General features: G+C 33.6%; 6 protein-coding genes across 7 annotated transcripts; 2 read left to right on the forward strand and 4 right to left on the reverse strand.

The window, feature by feature from the left end:
- Positions 1–77: 77 nt before the first annotated feature.
- LOC108577363 (single-strand selective monofunctional uracil DNA glycosylase) lies at positions 78–1,260 on the reverse strand. The gene is made up of 3 exons (XM_017940502.1): positions 539–1,260; positions 331–480; positions 78–188 (listed from the first exon to the last, which is right to left on the reverse strand). The coding sequence occupies exons 1-3, from the start codon at positions 1,220–1,222 to the stop codon at positions 78–80; spliced, it is 945 nt and encodes a 314-aa protein (XP_017795991.1). The 5' UTR covers positions 1,223–1,260.
- A 560-nt stretch (positions 1,261–1,820) lies between these two features.
- Positions 1,821–17,844, forward strand: LOC108577450 (intron-binding protein aquarius). Its single transcript, XM_017940604.1, has 16 exons — positions 1,821–1,870; positions 1,945–2,075; positions 2,162–2,798; positions 2,891–3,069; positions 13,228–13,341; positions 13,657–13,760; positions 13,847–13,958; positions 14,050–14,263; positions 14,336–14,384; positions 14,459–14,694; positions 14,780–15,167; positions 15,270–15,518; positions 15,605–15,962; positions 16,044–16,300; positions 16,377–17,511; positions 17,593–17,844. The coding sequence occupies exons 2-16, from the start codon at positions 1,992–1,994 to the stop codon at positions 17,818–17,820; spliced, it is 4,344 nt and encodes a 1,447-aa protein (XP_017796093.1). The 5' UTR covers positions 1,821–1,870; positions 1,945–1,991; the 3' UTR covers positions 17,821–17,844.
- LOC108577451 (probable G-protein coupled receptor Mth-like 5) lies at positions 3,676–5,682 on the reverse strand. Its single transcript, XM_017940605.1, has 2 exons — positions 4,464–5,682; positions 3,676–4,328 (listed from the first exon to the last, which is right to left on the reverse strand). The coding sequence occupies exons 1-2, from the start codon at positions 5,263–5,265 to the stop codon at positions 3,676–3,678; spliced, it is 1,455 nt and encodes a 484-aa protein (XP_017796094.1). The 5' UTR covers positions 5,266–5,682.
- Positions 7,528–12,350, reverse strand: LOC108577454 (G-protein coupled receptor Mth2-like). Of its 2 annotated transcripts, none has more exons than XM_017940606.1 (7): positions 11,706–12,350; positions 9,577–9,835; positions 8,914–9,209; positions 8,761–8,839; positions 8,505–8,665; positions 8,142–8,388; positions 7,528–7,979 (listed from the first exon to the last, which is right to left on the reverse strand). In XM_017940606.1, the coding sequence occupies exons 1-7, from the start codon at positions 11,755–11,757 to the stop codon at positions 7,748–7,750; spliced, it is 1,326 nt and encodes a 441-aa protein (XP_017796095.1). In that variant the 5' UTR covers positions 11,758–12,350; the 3' UTR covers positions 7,528–7,747. The 2 variants fall into 2 exon arrangements, with proteins under 2 accessions (XP_017796095.1, XP_017796096.1); XM_017940607.1 differs by lacking the exon at positions 11,706–12,350 and adding an exon at positions 10,800–10,838.
- Positions 17,845–18,018: 174 nt separating the features above from the next.
- LOC108577415 lies at positions 18,019–19,485 on the reverse strand. The gene is given in 4 exon segments (XM_017940560.1): positions 18,019–18,115; positions 18,117–18,807; positions 19,049–19,272; positions 19,353–19,485. Coding segments are annotated over 4 exon segments (1,032 nt in total). The 5' UTR covers positions 19,389–19,485; the 3' UTR covers positions 18,019–18,034.
- A 509-nt stretch (positions 19,486–19,994) lies between these two features.
- Positions 19,995–21,002, forward strand: LOC108577427. The gene is made up of 5 exons (XM_017940571.1): positions 19,995–20,111; positions 20,173–20,232; positions 20,309–20,510; positions 20,567–20,673; positions 20,739–21,002. The coding sequence occupies exons 1-5, from the start codon at positions 20,037–20,039 to the stop codon at positions 21,000–21,002; spliced, it is 708 nt and encodes a 235-aa protein (XP_017796060.1). The 5' UTR covers positions 19,995–20,036.
- The last annotated feature ends 812 nt before the right edge of the window (positions 21,003–21,814 follow it).

Genomic DNA, 21,814 nt, shown 5'->3' on the forward strand with positions numbered 1-21,814 from the left:
TATACTGAGAACAAACAAAAATATTTCTTTTTTCTTTTTTTTTTGACAAAGTATCCTTATTCTAATATAATATAAATCTAATCTGTAAAACACTCAAGTAATCCAAACTCACTCAACTTTTTTGTTGCTTTTTCATTCCAATTTGTATTATTTGCAGCACGTGGACTTGGATGTGGTAGACATAAGACCTAAAAACATAAACCATAAACATGTGTATTTTCTACCCTTAAATTTTACAGCTCAAATTATTCCTTTGCCGAAAAATTTTAAATAAAATATTCTTTTACACTTCTTTAAATAAAATTTATGAAATAAAGGTTTTACAATTACCTTAACAGGTAGTTTGTACTTTTGAACTACAAGTTGTGCTCGTTTCTCTGCATATCCACCAATGCCAATAATAATTTCAGCTTTTAAAATTTTAATTGTTTCTGCTAAAGCCTTGTCACAAGCAGAATGTACTAAATTTATTTCTGCTCCCTAAAAATATATAACTTTTAGTATATGAATATTATTGTATGAAAAAGATGAATATTGCCTTTATTTCTGCTGGTGTGATGTTGCAGCCTTTTTTATTCATTAATGCAATAGGACAATAATTATGTATATATGCATGTTGAAAAAATTTTTCAGGATTTCCACATAATTCTTTGAAAAGACCCCATAATCTTTTTCCACTGATTTCACTGCGTGTACATTGAAATCCAGTTACTTTTCTGTTTGGTTGCTCTTTGGCAGGTTTTCCTACAGGTCCACAGATTTTTAACCAATCACGAACCATATTTATTTCTCCAAATGGTACACCAGTTTGAGACATACCCCAAGGACCAGGATTCATTCCAAGAAACAATATTTTTTTGACAGTAGAACAATATTTTTGTACATACATAGTATGTATATTAAAGGCATATTCAAGTGGACTATAAATATATTCTACAGGCAAATGGAATGTAATTTTCCCTAACTCAACAGCCAAATTACGTTCTAATGATAATAATTGATCAGCAATATCTTCAAGTGCTGCATCATTTCTTATTGCACTGTTGTTATCTCTCTCTGGGTTATTCTCACTTGATATCTGCATTCTTTTAGGTTTAACATTTACTGAATCACTATTGTTCTTTACCTCTGGATTATTCTCATTTGATAGCTTGATTCTTTTAGGTTTAACATCTACTGAATCACTGCCACGTCTTGCTTTCGTTTTTCTTAAATTCGACATTAGAATTTTTTGCACTTGTGAATGAATATTGTTTCTAAAAATTGTCAGCATCTAATTTATAAACGAATTTTAAGAATATACGGTACTTGATAAGATGCAATAAGTTGCTATGATATTATAAATTATATTTAAAAATGTATACAATATTCTCATTCAAGATAAATATTCAAATCGAATTTAAGCGTTACACGTTTGTAAAAATGAACGTTAATTCTTTTAGCTGCTAACAAAACAATGAACTGCACAGTAAAGCGTACAAGAAAAATACTTACTATGTATCAAAAAAGAATATATGTATGAAGTAATCCTTATTCTGTTATCTTAAATTCTATTTTCATAGATGTACTTATATTAAATCACAAACTAATTAATAATTGTAAACCTACCAAAGGTATGTGACTCTTCACTTTCAAATACACGTGGTGTACATTGTATTTTCTTTTAACCAATGAAATGATTGAAACTTCATTTTAACCAATCAACAATCGCAAAACTGTGCGTTATGAAAATATAAAAATTTCGTCTAAAATCATGTGTGATGGATAGTTGTTAGAGGATGTGAATAATAATAGTAAATACAAATTTATTTAAAAAAGTAGTAAAATAAATAATATGATATAAAATAATTGTGTACGTTGTATTACGAAGGTGTGTACGTTATTTGTTATCATGTGTAACATTGGTTAATTTTGAACCTTAACCTTAATCTTAACATTTATTAGTTGATTCAGGTTATGTTATGAACATTAAGTAATTAATAAAAAGTAACATGGAGAATCAAAACGGCGCAACAGTTAAAAGTAATAATCCTGCTCCAACAGTGGAGCAGATTAATGCTGATCGAATAACTCAGGTATGTATTTTGTTAAACTTATTTAGTAATCTCTTTTTATTATACAATACAAATATATACATACATGACTTTTGTGTTTATTATAGCTTGCAAACAAGTATTGGGCACCACATACTATGGATTCACATCTTCCATTCAATTCACAAATAGTAGAAGATATTTATATTCAAGAAATATGTGCATCTAAATTTTCTATTCGAAGAATCATGATGTTAGAATTTAGTCAATACTTAGAAAATTTTCTATGGCCAAATTATAATTCAAAAATTGCAACTCGTGCTCATACTATGTCCATTGTTGTCATGGTTAATGAAAAGTTTAGAGAACGTGTTCAGGTTTGGGAGGCATTTGAGAAGAATCCAAAACATTTTCCAGAGTTTTTCCAAAAAGTTTTAGAAGCATGTCTTGAAGAGAGTATAATGGATTTTGATTTAAAAGAACAAACAGCATTAATTGTTTTTTTAAATCATTGTTTTAATTCAATGGAAGTGTCATTAGTTCGAGAAGAAGTAAAAAGACTTGTTTCATTATCTATGTGGATTTCACTGCAGCAAGGCCGTAGAGAATTGGAATTTAGAAAATATCCAAAGTGGAGAAAGTACTGGAAAGTTATAAGGAAAAAAGACAATCCTGAGTGTAAAGAGAAATTAGAATGGGAACGTAAATTTTTGCACAGATTGATGATAAAATTTATGACAATATTGGAAACAATTTCAGAAGAAGGTAAATTGAAGCATATAAAAATGTACTTAATTTCATATAATTTGAAAACGTTTATGTTAGAATGTTACAATTTGGTATTTGTTTATCAACAGGTCCACTTTTACCAGATAAAGTGAGATATTGTGAAAGATTTCTGGAACTAGTAATAGATTTAGAAGCTTTATTACCGACAAGACGTTTTTTTAACACTGTTATGGATGATTGTCACTTGGTAGTGAGATGTCAGTTATCTAATTTATTACATCGTCCTGAAGGTGGATTATTTGGTCAGGTAAGTAGCATCCTACAATCCATTTGTATAAATAGAAGCAACAAACTGATATATTTCAAAAGATTATATTGAAATTGATTTTATGAAAATGATACATGTTTTATACAAAAGTCATATATCTATACAAATATAAATACTACATGAATAGTAAAAAGTAAAAAAGTCTTTTTAAGATGACATTTTTATTAAAAAATGATAAATGCAATGAGAATATGTATGAAATGTTATTTATATCTTATATGATAAATTAATTGAATAGTCTATACAAGTGCACATTTTCGTAAGGCAAAAGTAATTTTGTTCCAAGGCACATATGATTATAAATGTTAAATACTTAAAATAGGTAAATTGATATTCTGAATAGATAATTTGAAATTTCTATGTCTCAAACAATGAAGTAATTAATACTGTTTACGTGATCAATAATATGTTTCATCATGCAGTTGCTCTTAGTGTCATAGAGCATTATTTTAGATATGCTTTTCGTTTGATATGTATATTCGAAAATGTAAAGAAATGCAAAACACAATGTTCTCAGTCATGAAGTAAAATAATTTCAATTTTCGTATTGAATCGTAATCACCTAGGAAGTTTATAAAAGTCTTTTTAATATCCCGCATTGATGGCAGTCATTTCTTCGCCCCAGTCAAGTCCCTCGATATTTTCTCCTGAATTACAACAATTACATGTTTTACCAAGTAAGAATGTAACTCTCCTTTGCCCAAACACACAAACGTATAATATTAAAATTGCTTGAAGCAAGTTAATAATTATGTGACAATATTCTAATGCATCGTAATTCAGGCGCGACATCAGTAACGATAACCAACCAGTGCTCATTATTGCGAACAAAAAAATAAACATTCTAAAGCTGTATTTCATTTTATGATGAATTCGACCGTATGTGCTCATCCGTTTTATTCTGTTCGCGGTTGTTAAAACGAAGCATAAATCGACCATTATCGTAAACACGATTGACGTAAATAACACGGAAATACCGAGCCAACCGATTGTTTCCTGAGGCGGATACATCGTTCCGTTAACAAGGGGTTTAATAGTTTCTAAGGCGAAATGTGCGAAAATCGCTGTGCCTGCTATGCAAACCGTCGAGCTCCAGACATACGTGGAATAGTAACAATATTTTCTGCCATCAGTTACTCTTAGAAATACATTTCGTGAACGAAAAGTGCTCCATACGTAATAACCCAAAGCATTCAACCAGAAAAATGCAGCTAGCAGCGAGACATACATGACGGTATCTGGAAAAAAAAAGTATTTTTGTAAGAAATTCTTTAAATGCTCTTCAGTATTAAAATATTTTAAATTTAATTCAAATTTAATTGATCATTTTATTCAAATTTCTATCGAATTGAGAAAATATTTTACATTCGTACCGGCAATCATGAAACTGACGTGATTGCCGAATTCCGTGAAGATTCTGACCGTAGAAGCACATTGACTGGCTATAAGGCACAGAGTCATACTAGTTATCATGTTTCCCACAAGATCACGCAGCTGTGGTAGAACGAAATAGACAACCGCGACTACCAGATAACTGGCTATTGATATTGCATGGAAGGTAGGATCGATCGCGTGTTTCATCAAGTAATTTGTATCGGTCCAGCCGACGACTACGTCGGGTACACAGATCATTGCGTACGTCGCTACCAGTCGGTCTCTGCTCAAAATTGCTTTGTCAGCGCAATAATGTCCGAATTGATAATCATAATGAATAGACACCGTTTCGAGATCATCCTCATCCATTGAATCCAGAGCATCAAATCCATAAATACTGCCGTGTGCGTGCTTTCTCTTTGTCAAATCGGTGGTGTAGTGTCGCAACACACCAGTTGTCAATATCGCGAGGCGATCTTCGCCGGATCGATAATGATACACGTTCCATTGATGCTCGTTAGACTGACACTTGGGTCTTCCGATTTTCAATTGATAATTCGGCGTAAGCGGTCTATTTTTTGATATACCGTTCACCTCGTCCACAAATTCAGGTCGCCACACCGTTTCATTCGTTTCCGTCAATGGCGTGCACGTGTCGTCGACGAGAATCTCCTTTGGCTCACAACACTTGGCGACGCTGATCAAATCCGTCTTGACGTCGGTGCTCGCGTAAACGATTCGGGGATGATTCGCCCCCAGTGTACCGATAATGATAAGCAACGCACACACGAGATAATACATGTCATTGAATCGGCACCGTTCCTACACTCGTATTTCTGTTTCTTCAACATTGGTTTGCATTCACTAACCAACTTTCAGTAGTAGCTGTGTAGCGTTGCTTGTGATCGATTTCGCGAGGGCCACAGTTACACCTCGAAGGCGTTGTTATTCACTCGTTCATCGCAACGCGACGACAAACTTCTCGTGTGTTCATCGCCATACCTGCCAATGCCACCAGCGGGTTGCCCGCCTAGCAAGACTTACCCCTGCCATACCCGCCGCCGCCATCGCATCCTATTCCCATTCTCTGTTGCACTATCTTCTTATCTCACTCCTTCTCTTTCATTTGTTCGTTCTCTCGATCGCTCGCTCGCCACGTACTCACTCTCTTTTTCTCCCTTTTCCCCCTCTTCTGCGGCTGTCTCATCGTTTCGCTTCTTCCCCCACCTCGATCTACCCATCTTTACCTTTCTCGTTTACTCCGTATGAATCTGTTTTCTTCTGACGGTCATGTCTTTGCTGCACTTGAATAATATTAGTCTGACCTGTTATGGTTACTATTATCCGCCGTGTATTGAATATTTATAGTATGATCAATGTGTAATATCTTATTGGTGTTTTTGTGATGAATTAATAAGATTAATCGTCGATTTGTTATTCGTGTTTATATCCCCATTCTTTCACGTACATATGTATGTATATTTATTGCACAATCGTTTCGTCCTTGAAACTATCCCACGTTTCTCGTTTTCCCACTTTTTCCTTCCACTGTGGTTTTAATTATAAGTCTTGGTCGCAACAGATAAAAAGTGCAACTTGATTCTGTGCATTTTAACCAAAAGGCTAGCTAACACGAAATTTCCTTTCACAGAAGTAATAAATTATCACACACACAAAGATGTGTACTTTGATCATTTTATTATTTACACATTTGCTTATACAAATCAACTTATCGCATCTATTCAGTATACAAATATAAGTATCTTACAAATAACGAATCAAAAATTTCAAATAAACACAGAAATATATTATATAAGATTAATTTACAAACAATAATTTTTATAGACAAATTTGATTCGTTCGCCGATTACAATCTAAGCGCAAAATTCCTCGTAATCCAAATTAAGCTGCAAGAATCATATTACACACGAGCGGTTGTCAAGCATGAAAAAGTTTCGCGTTTCCCACTGTAACACCCTTAGCGTAACTAAAATATTGATCAGTAACACGTTGTGTCATCGATGTGTGCAAAACGTTGCGTTGCAATTGTGTGTCATGCACGTCAATGTGAATTCTCATCTCTGAGTGACTGATGGACGTATTACTCATTGTAACGTGTGGGTAGTCATTCAATACGTCGTTGTTCCTTCGCAGCATTCTCGTTTATCACGTCTTTATTGAACAGACTATTTGATTGCTCGCGCACATCGCCTTGTTTAATCATCGTAATAGTTTCACGCAAGAAGTGCGATTCTGGCGCGGCAACGCTCATCGATCAGTTTCTTTTTCACACCGTAGATTTCTCTAAACCCGTAGAAAATTCGTTTCGAATGATTCACTTCCATTCAAAAACTTAATAGCTTTAATTTCTCAAAAAATTGACACTCTTGAACGAAGTGAAATCGAAATTAACACACGATTTTTAACGCTTATAGTAGGATGTATAAAAGTAAGAATCAATTTTTTTTAATTAATTCTTTTCTGTTATTTTTATACAATGTTCCTTTTTTGTTTGCTGTTATAAAATATATTCTCTCGATTTCAAACGTTCACGTTGAAAAAAAGGATGACCTGTGATGAGTGTTTCGTATGCTTGGAAGGCACAACGTTTAAATGTTCGTGGTGTGCGCGTCGACTGGTACTTTTTTTTTTCTTTATGGCTAAAAGACGTCAGAAGTACGTGTAATTTAAGGTGAATTGACGTACCGGAAGAGATGCCGCGTCAGTCGACTAGAATAAGAAAGTTTGTATGGTACGAACGTCTCTGAAGGAAAAAAATAAAGTGATTATGCGAAATCACCGCTATGAGTCGTTGGAATTTTGACGAGCCTGCCGAAGCGCAACACCAACGACTTTACGTAGCTAATCCGCGGATCGGTAAAAAAAAAAAACAACAAATCACAATCGATAACGATCAGTCGCATGATAATAATTTACAAGATAATTGACACGTGACTCGTTTTTCGACGATGCTTTATAGAGATTCTTAAATAATTACTATTATAATTTCTATTATAATAGTCCCGACAATTCGTTCGAGATTATGAATAATATGATTGCAGTATAAAAGTTATTTCGATTAGACAAATAGTAGAAGAATATTGAATATTCTATACGACCTTTTGTACGATTACGTTACATTAAATAAGAACAGTTCCTTACATTATTGTCATTACCCGTGATTACTTTCGACTAATCAAACGTATTGATATTTAAAAATACAAAACAAAAAAAGAAAAATATCGTACATCACGTTTTCTAGCCTATTAACGAAAAACTGTTCTTATGGAGACTCGTCATTTTGCGACAATTCAACTTCCTCGGGTAGCTCTTCGTCACACTCTTCGGATAGCTCTTCTTCGCACTCCTCGTCGTCAACGGCTGCCCAAGATTTTGGAAAGCCTATTCCGCAAGGTCTCTTCATAGCCAGTAATTTCCTTACACGTTTACGTCTCGCCACCAATAGAAGGAATATTATGAAGCCTTGCAACGCGTTCAGAATATCCGTCACTATCCTAAATGTAACATCGAAAATAAAAATTTAAAATAAATTACCGAGATCGATGAATTTCTTTTTTTTTTTTTTTCCCGGAAAAGATAATGTTCCTCGAAAGGATTCACGATTAATTTCGCTGCAAAAAAAAACAAATCGAAGAATAGAGGTACATGCTAATTACCAGAAATCATTTTTAGAAAGATCAGCGAAGGAGAGCACTTCGAAGATCCATGTGATACCCATGACGAATATCAGTTTGACGTAAAGTAGACATTTACAACGTAGTGCTCGTAACTTGTTCCCTCGTAACTTGTTGTTATCACGATACTGATGCCACAATCGCCAGCCGGTTAATCCCAGATAGATAATATTTAACGTCAATAAAATAGCAATTGGCCCGTAAAAGTACGCCCACATTTGTTTAGGACCTGCCGAAAAGTGAAACGTCGATGATTGTAAACGTTGTAAAAGTAGTAATAAAAAAGAAACAAAATAAAAGAGACTGTCGTAAATATTTAAACCATCGTATGGGTATCGAACTTACCGCTGAACCAACAGGTTTGCTCTCCGAAACCTGGCTTCAAATGATTTCCGTCTATATGATGAGTAATTAGGGCTACTATTAGAAAGCATATCGGTCCACCCCATCCGATCCCACAATAGATGAAAAAAAGTATTTTATCTTTGATTACGAAACGATCGAACCTAAATAAGAAAGAACGATTCGTTAAAGAAATGAAATTCAGATGGTTTCCTTTTCTTTTTCTCTTCTTCTAATAAAATATTTTCGAACCACTTACCAGACTGTTCTCCAAATGTTAAAGGAGACGACATTCAGCCAGAAGAAAACAGACATAAATCCGAAATACAAAATGAATCCTACAGGGATCGATAAATTATTAATGAAACTATTCGATAGTGTATAAGACGTGAATCCATTAGCATTTTCGTACCCAGAGAGATACATATCGTATAATCTCCGTCCTTCTGCGGTCTCAGATTCTGAATGGAAAGGACGATGTAGCTGACCGCTAGTGACGTCACTACGGCCATCATCACCTTATCTTGCACCTCCCTTAACTCCGGTAGTAAAACGTATGCCGCCAAAGTGGCAATTAAAAATATAGCCGATATGATGCCGAGAATGCAGAATAGCGTATCTTTCCATATCGTCGGGCTGCTGTAATACTCAGGCTCGAAGCATATGAATGCGATCCGTGAGCCGTTGTCCCGCTCTGCCACGCAGAAACTGGAATATTCAATGAAATTAAACGTTTGTCAAATATTCTAGAAGGGTACACGCGTAATTGGTCTATTCATAAGCTGAGATCACAGTAGAAATATTTGTCGAAAATGGAATGAATAGTGAAATTTGAAATGATCAAAGGCACGTCTACAAAAGGATTCTCTTTTCTATATACAATATATGTATGTAGGGGAACAAGAAATGGTAGATACTGAGATTGAAAAATAAGCATTGTTAAATCTTACAAATCTCGAATTTCACATTTACGTTGATTGCCGAAAGATTATCTACGTTAAGTCCCTTTTGACGTGGACTTAGCTTTCTAAAAGGGATATTGGGAATCCAGGTGAAACTGAAATGAATCATTAACCTGTTCGCTGGGATTTTCTCGTATTCCGTTTCCGTAAACTGTAACCACGATTTGCCGTATTCCTGGATTATCGTGAAATTGTCGGTGGGAGTGGCGTCAGGATTGATCTGGTAACTACCGGACGAACATGTGAGACGAATTTTTAAACCGTCGGAACAGTTCATCAACGGCTGGAACATCGAGCCCTCTGGACAACAATTCACGTCGTCCGCATAGCTTAACGAAATTGTCCAAGCTAATAGACTGATCCATAGGAACCCTGAAAGGAATAACACCACTTCAATCACGTACACTTGGCTGTGATATTATCATTATTCAATGGAAATTAGATCAACAGATTAGATTAGAGAGCACTCGAATCGATGCTACTTGGTGATTTATAATCGTTCCATGAAATTTTCAATCATTCTTGCCATAGATTCCTCGTGTACATAAACAAAGATTAAAAAAACAGTATTTCGTTATATATTCTGTCAACATGAAATGAGACGCATTTTTTCCTTTTTTCGTTGTTTTACTTGAAACTTGCATTCGTGACAAATGGTGACATTTAGTATCGATGATTGGTTGTATTACACCGGCAGGAGGCTTAAAACGGGATTTCGTGTGCATCGTCACGATTGCCACAGCGATTTCCAATATTTTCTTATCGCTGCAGTATATCGATATACTCTTTTAATCGATGTGTATCGATCTGGTAGCTAAATGAGTAATAAATCGACGAAATCATTAAGCTTGGTCGGATTGTATTTTAGATAAGTGACAGGTTGGTGAAATGAGAGTTAGTTTAATATTAAAACCTTTTACTGGTCGACGCTTTATCGAAAGGAACACGTGATCGTGTAAAAAGAAGACAGAAATAATATATTTCTAAAAATGATTAATTCCTGTTACGATAAGATACGATGGTATATTGCAGAAAATTGTCTCCCTTATCGGCAATTCTATACCGACACACAGAGAGATTCATCGTTTGTAAAGAAACGCAGTTCGCTGGTCGTAACCCAGTTTAATGCGGATTGTTCTGCGCACGTGCAGCACGAAACGGTCGCATTGAGAGGATGAAGGGACGTTTCTGTTAGCCGGGTTGCTCTTTATACGCTCTCTTCTTCTTCTCTTAGCTGCCTTAATGCCTGCACTCACGCACAGCCGCTTTTTTCATTGGGCCCACGTGCACCTCGTGCAGTTCTTTTATTTTTCACGATTACCTCGACATTACTTACGTCCTCGAATTCGATTCATCCAATAACGCTGAGAGAGTAACGAAGTATACTGTTTACAGTGTTTACTTGCCAATCAATCAAATATATTCGAGAATTTACGTATCTCTGAATGACACATTATCGTTCGATACTGCCAGATATTTTTTTCGACGTGAAACACTGGTGAATGAAAAGTTCTCAGAATTCATGTGACGAACACGAAATCACGCGTTACTATTTCTATTTATCGAAGAGATTTCGTTATGAAAGTAGTTTATAACTCGAAGATCACACCATGAATGTGTAAACATTGGCGATAATTCACGTTATTTCCTACATAGACGTATATGGAAACATACATAGCGCGTATCTATGATTCTGATTTTTTTTGCTTGTTTTATTGCCCGCACTTTGATGCCCCAAGAGAAGAAATAAACATGTAAATTTTTCTGTTTGATTTCTCGCGTGATGCAATCGATGTTTTAGCAAATAAGATTTCGTGTTCCTTTTCCTTGAGTTAACTATAAAATACTGGGCATTTCGAACGGGCGATTTTTCTGACGATCTTTCAAGTCGTACGTATGTTTGTGTGCATGTCTATCGTAAACAAGAATTCTTACCGAAATACGTAAAATTTGCACGTATTCATTATGTACACTTTGATCGTTCACCTTATTCAAATTGTCAAATATTATCATTCCTTAAATTATCTTTCGAATCCTATATTCGAATAAATAAATCATAAGAAAGTTTGAAAAAGATTGAAAAATAAATCATGGAGATACGGCGTTGACAATCGTCGATAAACAAGGGATTATGCACTCGTTGATCATTTTTATCGACCCAGTTTCAATACACTCGGGTCGAATATGCACACGAGGATAAACAAAGAGCAAAAAATGATCCAGACGGCGGAGGTTTACGCACCTTTGGCTAGCAACGTGCCTGAGTGCCTGTTGTAGCTCACGTCCAGCAACATTATTTCAAGTATCACGTTACCGCATTTCTTCGTTCTTCGTCCGCTGGAGAAATCAGCTTGTTCTCGCGAAATTCACCGTGACCACAGTTAGTTAATTGTTCTTGTTCACATCAATCAATCGTGCTTTCTTCACCGTAGATAATATTCAAAGAACTACTTGTACTTTTCTTATTTGACGAAAAGATTCAAAACAGATAAGATCTCGAGAAATTCACAATCCTCCGTTGTTTATACTTGGTTTAAGATATTTGTCCTGTCAAACAATGTGTGGAAACGTGCTACTACGTACATAACATTATCCTGCTTTTCCTTATTCTATAAATGTTCGATGTTATAACGAGCAGTTTCAACAAGTGTTCCTTTTTCTCAGTTGCATCTCGAACTTAAGGAAAATCGGTGTAACAACGTGATACAAAAATACCACCGATTATATTCACAATGAAAAAAGCAGTTCACCGTTTTATGGTCACTACTTCATCCATTCCCTTTCGTACGAACAGATTTTTCAAGCTATCAGCGAATAAAGTTGAACTTGAACAATCAAGAAGAGGTGAATAGAGAGAGAGAGAGAGAGAGAGATAGAGAGAGTCACGTTGACACTGTTGCGTTGCGCGTGGAACTGAACAATCGTGGATGAAGTTTCGATACTACCCGCTCGGCGATAGCACGATCCTCTCCCACTGTGTTGCGTTTCTGGTTCCACAGTTCACCACGGCTATGTGGAACATACGTACTTCACGTTTTCGTCCTTTTTTAAATCCCTGTTATAATTTTATTCTGTTAAATTTTTATTTCGTATTTTTTGAAAATTTTTCATAGCTTTGTTACAAGAGAAATGACAAATCAGTTTAGCTCGAAGAATAGAATAGAGATTCTGAATGCGCTATAGAATAAAAGTAGATTTTATCATCTATCATACATGATTTAGAGACTAATGCTATGGTAATTTTATTCATAGAATCTTCAATGTATACTAGACATATATTTGTGAATTACATTTTTTTATTTTTTTTTTTTAGACAGAGTTTCACCATACATAACATAACCTTGTGCTTATTCACACCACCTTGAACAATGGAAATTTTAATCCATTTTGAAACGTGCTACTCGGAATATTAATTGACGCTAAAGCATGTCTCTCACACATGCTTTAGATTTTTTTTTTGCGTAATACTTTTTCGCCGCTGGGAATAGTTAATTGTCCTGTTGTCTCATTAGCTTGCATCGAGATAAACATGGAACGATTAGATCGAACTATAAAATGTTTATCTGTAAAAAGTGTGGAAAGAAAATTAAGGAAATCAGTCATCGGACAAATAGATTAATTATAACAAACGGAAGTTATTTGCGAATAGTTAATGCTAGTGAACCATGATAATGCGCTTTATGTATCTCTGAGTTGTCGTCAATCTACGTATTTACTCGTGAAAATAATTTTAATGATGATTTTGTTTGTCCTTTCGTTTACAGCTGTTAGAGATGTTGAAATTCTACGCCAGATTCGAGATCAACGAGGAAAGTGGTGATCCCCTCACTGATCACGATATGACACAATTACATTACACGAAGATTACTTCGCTTCAGGTATCAAATGTAACACATACTGCGAACGCTTAAAAAATTACTTCGAGAGCAAATTTTTTTGTCTTTTTTTTCGTATTAGAATAGAATAATTTAAAATTAATGGTAAAATGCATTTTCGCGTTGAAGAATGAAAAAAAAAAACGTATTCGTTTGACGTTGGTTAATATTTTAACGCGGAAATAGAGTTCAAGTTTTCGATTTATCCATTATCATTTGTCAAGTCATTAACGTTGTCGTCAAGGTCGGTGTTCGCGTACTAAAGCCGAAGGAGTAGAAAAGCATAAACGAACAAACAAAAATGAAAACTCTGCGCAGAAAGCGGTATTCGCGAAGTTCTTGGACTTACGAAGTTTTGCGTTAGCAAATGTGGCGAGCGTCGACACGAGGGAGGCACTTTATAAACATTTCGGTTTGCTCAGGTAATGTCTTCATATTTCTTTTATCATTTATTGTACATTCTTCGTACAAATGACAAATCCTTCACAAATTCCTTTAATATTTTTAGTCAAGAAAAGTTAAGATCAATCGGGAGCTATCTGAATCTGGTACCGTCGGAGGAACGTGAAAAGGAAGAAAACTGGTATCGATATGACATAGATTTTCTTCGAGAACTTTTAGTAAGTTGGAATAAAAGAATAATAATAAAGAAATAACAGAGAAGAAGAACGTAGATTTAATTATGATGATAATGTAAAAATAAAATTTCAGATTTCACGTCACGAACGTAGAGCTTCCCAGTTGGAGGAACTCAACGAAATGCCTCTTTATCCGACAGAAGAAATTATTTGGAATGAAAGCATCGTACCAACGGAATATTTTTCTGGCGAAGGTTGTTTGGCTCTACCGAAGTTAAACTTGCAATTTCTTACGCTGCACGATTACTTATTAAGAAACTTCAATCTCTTCCGGCTTGAATCTACCTGTATGTATAGAATACATATGATTTCTTAAACGATAACATAATTCTCGAAATAACAATGTGAATTATTCCCAGATGAAATACGTCAGGATATTGAAGATGCTGTAAGCAGATTGAGCCCTTGGTAAGTCAACCTTCTTCTAATAAAATGGAGTCTTTAAAGAATTGATTAATAATTATTTTTCTTATTTTATTTAGGCGCGCTGAAGATGGTGGTGTTTACTTTGGTGGTTGGGCCAGAATGGCTCAGCCAATTACACAATTTGCTGTGGTTGAAGTAGCAAAGCCAAATATTGGCGAGAAAAGACCATCCAGAGTACGTGCTGATGTCACGATAAATTTGAGTGTTCGTAAAGAGATTAAATCTGAATGGGAAAATCTCCGAAAACACGATGTCTGCTTTCTTATTACGGTTAAGCCTCAAAATCCAATTGGTACAATCTTGTCGAATAATTTTGATTATCTTTATTGTGTTTTTGTATAATGAAAATAAACGATTAACTCAATACTTTAACGTAGGTACGAAATATAGTCATAAACTACCTTTTGTCCCACAAGTTGGACTAACAACCGTTCGAGGTTGCGAAGTTGAAGGTATGCTAGATTCAAATGGTAGAGTAATCGAAGATGGTCCTGAACCGCGACCAATTTTACCTGGAGATACTCGAACATACAGAGTTTGGCTAGATTGCAATCAATATAGAATCGATATGGACAACGCTAGTCACGGTGGCGAGGATGTATATGAAAGCTTTAATATTATAATGAGACGTAAACCGAAAGAGAATAACTTCAAAGCAGTTTTGGAAACGATAAGGGAGCTTATGAATACAGAATGCGTTGTTCCCGATTGGCTTCACGATATAATTCTTGGATATGGTGATCCTGGCGCGGCTCGGTATTCTAGGTATGTTAGAAGATATATTATGCTTGAAATATAAACTAATATCATGGTTAAATATATTTTATATCTTTAATTTATAATTGTATCTTTTTAATTCTTTATTAGAATGTCAAATGAGATTGCAACGATGGATTTTAACGACACATTTCTTGACATAAATCACTTGAAATCTAGTTTTCCGCAGTATGAGATTAAAATTCCTACTAATGATGAATCGAAATTAGTACGACCTTTTCGCCTAACGTTTAAAGATGTACTTGCAAAACATAATAATGAACCAGTAAGGAAAATTATCAGAGTCGAACCTCACGTGCCACCTAGTAGAGGTCCCTACAAAGCTAACGAACCGAAGAAGTACAAAAGCATTTCAGTTTATTCTTATTTTTCTAATATAATAATGGTTATATTTCATTCTAATATCACATATAATTTTATTCCAGAAATCAGATTCCTTTTACGCCAACACAGGTCGAAGCAATTCGTGCTGGTATGCAACCAGGATTGACTCTTGTTGTGGGTCCACCTGGTACAGGAAAAACAGATGTTGCTGTTCAAATTATTTCAAATCTTTATCATAATTTTCCCAATCAAAGAACACTTATAGTTACACATTCTAATCAGGCTCTCAATCAACTTTTTGAGAAAATTATGGCACTTGATATCGACGAAAGACATTTATTGCGTCTTGGTCATGGAGAGGAAGCATTAGAAACTGAAAAAGATTTTAGCAGATACGGTAGGGTTAATTATGTTTTAGCTAAACGTTTGGATCTTTTAATGGAAGTTCAAAGATTACAGGTTCGTAATTTATAATATGTAGATATGCGTTTACCTATGATGTCAACATGTATCTAAGATACATAAAGTTCATATTTTCAGGAATCTTTAAATGTAAAAGGTGATGTAGCCTATACATGTGAAACAGCAGGACACTTTTTTATGTATCAAATACTGACAAGATGGGAACGTTTTGAAACCAGAATTAAACAAAGGCAAGGGATAGGAAACAATTCACTTCCTGCTTTTATCATTGATGAAGAATTTCCATTTCACAAATTCTTTGATAATGCACCAAAACCATTATTTAAGCGGAATAATTTTGAAGAAGATCTTGAAATAGCACGCAGTTGTTTCCGGTATATTTTTATTATATAAGGTTTTACGTAGTAAATTATATTTACAATTAAATTTTAATTAAGCATTGATTTGCAGATATATAGAGCGGATCTTTGCTCAGTTAGAGGAATTTAGAGCTTTTGAATTATTACGATCCGGCTTAGACCGATCAAAATATTTGTTAGTTAAAGAAGCAAAGGTTATCGCTATGACTTGTACTCATGCTGCTCTTAAGAGACGTGAACTTGTAGACATGGGATTTAAATACGACAATATTCTTATGGAAGAATCTGCACAAATCTTAGAAATTGAAACTTTTATACCATTACTATTACAGAATCCACAAGATGGATATAATCGATTGAAACGTTGGATAATGATAGGAGATCATCATCAATTGCCGCCAGTAATTAAAAATATGGCTTTTCAAAAATATTCAAATATGGAACAATCTCTTTTTGCGAGATTTGTTCGATTGGGTGTACCCACGGTAGACCTTGATGGACAAGGTCGTGCAAGACCTAGCATCTGCAATCTATATAATTGGCGTTACAAAAAATTGGGTAATCTTGCTCACGTGGAAAATAGTCCAGAGTACCTGGTAGCAAATGCTGGATTCTTATATGACTTTCAACTCATCAATGTCGAAGATTTTAACGGAGTTGGAGAAAGCGAACCCAGTGCTTACTTCTATCAAAATCTTGCAGAAGCTGAGTATTGCGTGGCTGTATTTATGTATATGCGTCTTCTTGGTTATCCAGCTGACAAAATTAGTATATTAACCACATATAATGGGCAAAAACATTTAATAAGGGACGTAATAAATATAAGATGCGCAAGTAATCCTTTAATAGGTCGGCCAAATAAAGTAACAACAGTTGATAAATATCAGGGTCAACAAAATGATTACATATTACTGTCTCTCGTAAAAACCCGTGCTGTAGGTCACTTACGAGATGCACGGCGATTAGTGGTTGCCATGTCAAGAGCACGTCTTGGTCTTTACGTTTTTGCTAGAGTCTCCCTTTTTAAGAACTGCTTTGAGTTAACACCTGCATTTGCTCAGTTAATGCAAAGACCATTGAAGCTGCAGCTTCTCCCTCAAGAACATTATCCTACAGAAAGACTTAACGATGTTATTCTAACTACTCCACCAATGGAAATTGAAGACATGCCACATATGGCTAAATTTGTCTATGATTATTATATAGAAAAAGTTAGCGGTATGAAGGTAAGAGACTTTTCATTATACTTATACAAATTATGAAAACTTAGAAAAGTGATATTCGATATTTTTTATTATAAATTATAGGAGTCACAAAAGGTATGGCAAAAACCAGGTATGGTACAAACACCTAATAGTCCATCTCATAAAGTTCCTGCTCATCCTGGAGCAGATGATGATACAGATGATGAAGAACTTAATCAAATGGATGACGAACAGGAAGGTATCAAACAAGAAAAAGAAGAACCCAAATTAGAACTGATCAAAAATTTAATTGAAGATCCAACTTCGGAAACTGAAGATAATGATCGTTAAAGACAAACTCATACATCAATAAAGGAGCACTAAGTAATAATAAACAAATATTTTTACTGAAAATATAATCTTGTTATTAAAATTATATTCATTGTACAGTAAGATGATATTGTATTCTATTATAAGATTAAAAGATATTTGTATTTTGTATTTATTACAAATAATATTGTATTTTGATTTTTATATTCTTTTGCATGTTCTTTTTATAAATATTTTAAGTGTACAGGTCCATATTTCGCTTCGTTATTGTTTCTTTTTGTCTCAACGTGTATTTTTTTAATTGTAGTTTTTTGTGACTGGTCCAATAGTTTTTTAGAATTTTCATTAGTCAAGTGAACACTCGACGGCACATAACTATTGTCAAATTTCATCGATTTACTAGTAAAATCTGGATAATATTCCTCAACAGAAGTTTTCATTCCTTTTGAATTAGGAACGTACTCTTCAGGATGATTTACTAAAGCCGTAGTACTCGGTTCGTATGTTTCGTAAGATATCTTTGATAAATCCATGGAATTCGGAACATATCGAACTACTTCCGTTATGCTTTTATTATCCGATACCATAGGAGAGTATTCATTTGAAAATACTTGGATCTGTTCCAACGTACTTTTCCGGCTCGGTATGTAGTTCAAGTTCGCGCATAACTTTTTTGTCACGGGTGCGTCTGGCACGTATTCCTCTAACGTATCATTTTCTAGACACTCAATTGGTAAATATCTTTTGGTTCTATCATTTTTCGTATCAATTGATGTTTTCGTCATTATATCATTATTTTCTGACTTCTTTGGTGAAGTATTGCCATTATCTTTTTGGTGCGTGTGAACGGTAGTTTTTTCTGTCGCTCGATCACGAGTTTCTTCCTTTTCTGACACTGTTTTAAGTAATTCCGTTTTTCCCGATTTTCTTTTTGCGGGAGACACGTACACTCTAATTGTAGGTAACGATGTAACGTCTTTTACACTTTCTGGTACCTCGAACATGTATCTATGATTTATAAACATGTCTGTATAAATAACTATTAATAATTAAACATTGTGATGTTGCCACTGGCATGCATACATATGTTTTTAATCGTAATGTAGCAAAGTACAAATTTTTTATGTAATTCCAAAAATTAATCTAAGCATATAAAAAAGGTACATATTTTATACAAATAAATATATATGTTTATTAAATAACACAGTATGATCTAAGTAGAATTGAAATATAAAACAGTACTACTTACGTGACTTCTAATTGTCGAGTAGACTTTTTCCATTTGTTTCTTTTAAAATCCTGAAGCGATCCTTCCGTTCCAAAATTACGCAAAATTGCCTTCTCCAAAATTTTGTACAGTGCCGCCCAATCCTCAAGATCAAGCCACTTATTAGTTGAAACTTTTTTCTCTTTAATTTTTATAGTCTTCTCTTGAACAGTAACAACAGCCGTAGCTAAACAATTATCTGAAGCCTACGAACACAGCTTCTGTTTTACTTATATAGATCAAAAATCGTCTATTAACAGCTGTTAACAGCTGTTGATTCAGATACCTTAATTACTTCCAAATATTGACCGTCACGAAACATTCTTATAATATATTGCAAATCCTCAATTGTTCGATTATTTTTTCACGAATTATCTACTTTTATAATACGATGTATTGTTAATTATATACATTCGACGAAAAACTTATACTGACGATCTTTCTAATACCTCTGCCTGTCACCTTGGCTAAGATGTGATGTCAGCGTAGAGTACCGATCACGCATGTCAACACGTGCGAATATGAGTAAACGAAAGTGAAGAATGAAACTAAACTAAAAAGTTTGTCTATAAATTGGATTTATAATTATTAACAGAATTTATAAATTATTTCATATTACATACAATTGTACTTATATACAAAAAGTGAATGAAACATTACATCCTATCATTTATTTACAATATTTTTTACTTTCAGTTATCATTTCGTTTAATTATTGATATGACCACATATTATTTGTTCTGATATGCAAATTTATATTTTAAATAAATGTACTTGTGAAGTTAAATTTTCAACATAAAAGTATGTTAATATTATTTATTTCACGTTTTTAATAATTTTGTGAATTTATGTAAAAATACTGATGATCAAATGCTTCGTTAAGTGTGTACTCGGTAAGATATTTTTGTACGTTCTTGTTGCAGATATTATAGTATATAGTGGATACGAAAAAAATTAATAAAGGAAAACAATGATACCACAGAAAGAGCCAAATATTTTTAACAGGTTCATAATTTTTAATGAAACCGATACTAATACGGTGAAGGTACGCTCTAACCTACATTTTGTTTCAGATAATAAATTATATCTATTCATTTTAATTTTAGGTTTTCAGTTATGGAATCGCTAGTATAAGTTTAGCAATTGCACTCTATCAAATTAAACCTGTATGTATAACATAACATATGACAATAACGTTTTACACAGTTCCATATTTTATATTTTTTATTATTATATCCTTAGTTTGCTAAATTTAGAAAACCATCCAGCATACCATCTCGCTTTTTACGCAAAAAAATTCCACTTCGAGGTATTGTAATGCATATAGAACCTACTTGTGGTACACTTCTAATGGTTGATCACAAGCCATTAATACCTTTGCCTCGATTGAATAATTCAAAACATTTACCAATTAAAATAGCTGGTCTTGATGTAACAGCTAATGGTAAGTAGTGATCAAATATTTGCAAGTATCTAACATTAATTACTGTTTACATTTAGGTATTAGTTGGTTACAAACAATTGTTTGTGGGAAGGAGGTGACTTTTATACCTTTAGTCAAAGAGAAAGAATATGTGAGCTGTATAGTGTCTATGCAACAGAATCAGGTAAAAAACAATCATTAAGTATGTTCATTTTTCAAAATAAAAATTCATAATTGTAAATTGTACAGGAACATATAAAAATTGGTGAAGAATTAACAAAAGTTGGTTTTGGTACAATAAGGGAAAATTCCTTGAAGTTAATGATGAAGGATAAAGACATTGTAAATTATTATAAGTGTTTGCTAAAAGCACAAAAATGGGCACAACGTAAAAGAAATGGACACTGGCATTTTATTATACAGCCTACTCTTTTGTGGAAAATTCAAGAGATTTTACGTGAAAAAGTAAAATCTGTGCTTCCTACATTTATAGCACAACAACTTAATATTTGAATATAGGTTGTTAGTTTTCCTTTACTTATAATTCCTATTCATGTTATAAAATTAAAAGGATTGGAATATTTTTTTATGTTATAATACAAATATTAGTAATAATACCAAAACGATATAATAACTTTAAATATGTACTTAATGTTCAAGCTCATCTTGTTTCTAGACAATAATTAAAATTATAGAAGTAAAAACAATATTTAAAAAAGGCAAATTTTATTTTTATACCAGTTATACATCCTTGTACCAACTTTTAAATGAAATTAAGAATATTGTTTTACACCACCATGCCCAAAATTAATCTGCATATTTAATATTCAGAGGAAGGCAAACTGTAATGTGTATCTGTCAATGTTTTGCATTAATTACTTATTTTCATTCTTATTTTGATACACATATTGTGTGTAATATATTCCAAGTAGAAAAATAGATCACATACAAAAATAGAAATTAAAAATTTAATGGAAGATTCGCACTACTTTTATGATTACATGAAATAAATTTAATCGTCGCAAGAAAATTACGTAAATTTTATAAATAAATGCGATCTAATGTAAATTATCTTATTTGTAAAACAATTATTTTAATATTTAATTTTATTCTATTATACAATTTGTTCTGGAATGTTAATTATGAGTGTTGAAACAAGATAAATATCTATAACAAAATGCATTTTTTCTTCCTTTCATTTGGACCACATTTTCATTATACAATTAAATAAAATTAGAAATTACAAAATGCATACGTACAAATACATATATTCATATATATGTATGTATACGTGAATCATGCATATGTATATATTTATATATATA

This window comes from Habropoda laboriosa, unplaced genomic scaffold, assembly GCF_001263275.1.
Source record: "Habropoda laboriosa isolate 0110345459 unplaced genomic scaffold, ASM126327v1 scaffold648, whole genome shotgun sequence".
NCBI classification, from domain to species: domain Eukaryota; kingdom Metazoa; phylum Arthropoda; class Insecta; order Hymenoptera; family Apidae; genus Habropoda; species Habropoda laboriosa.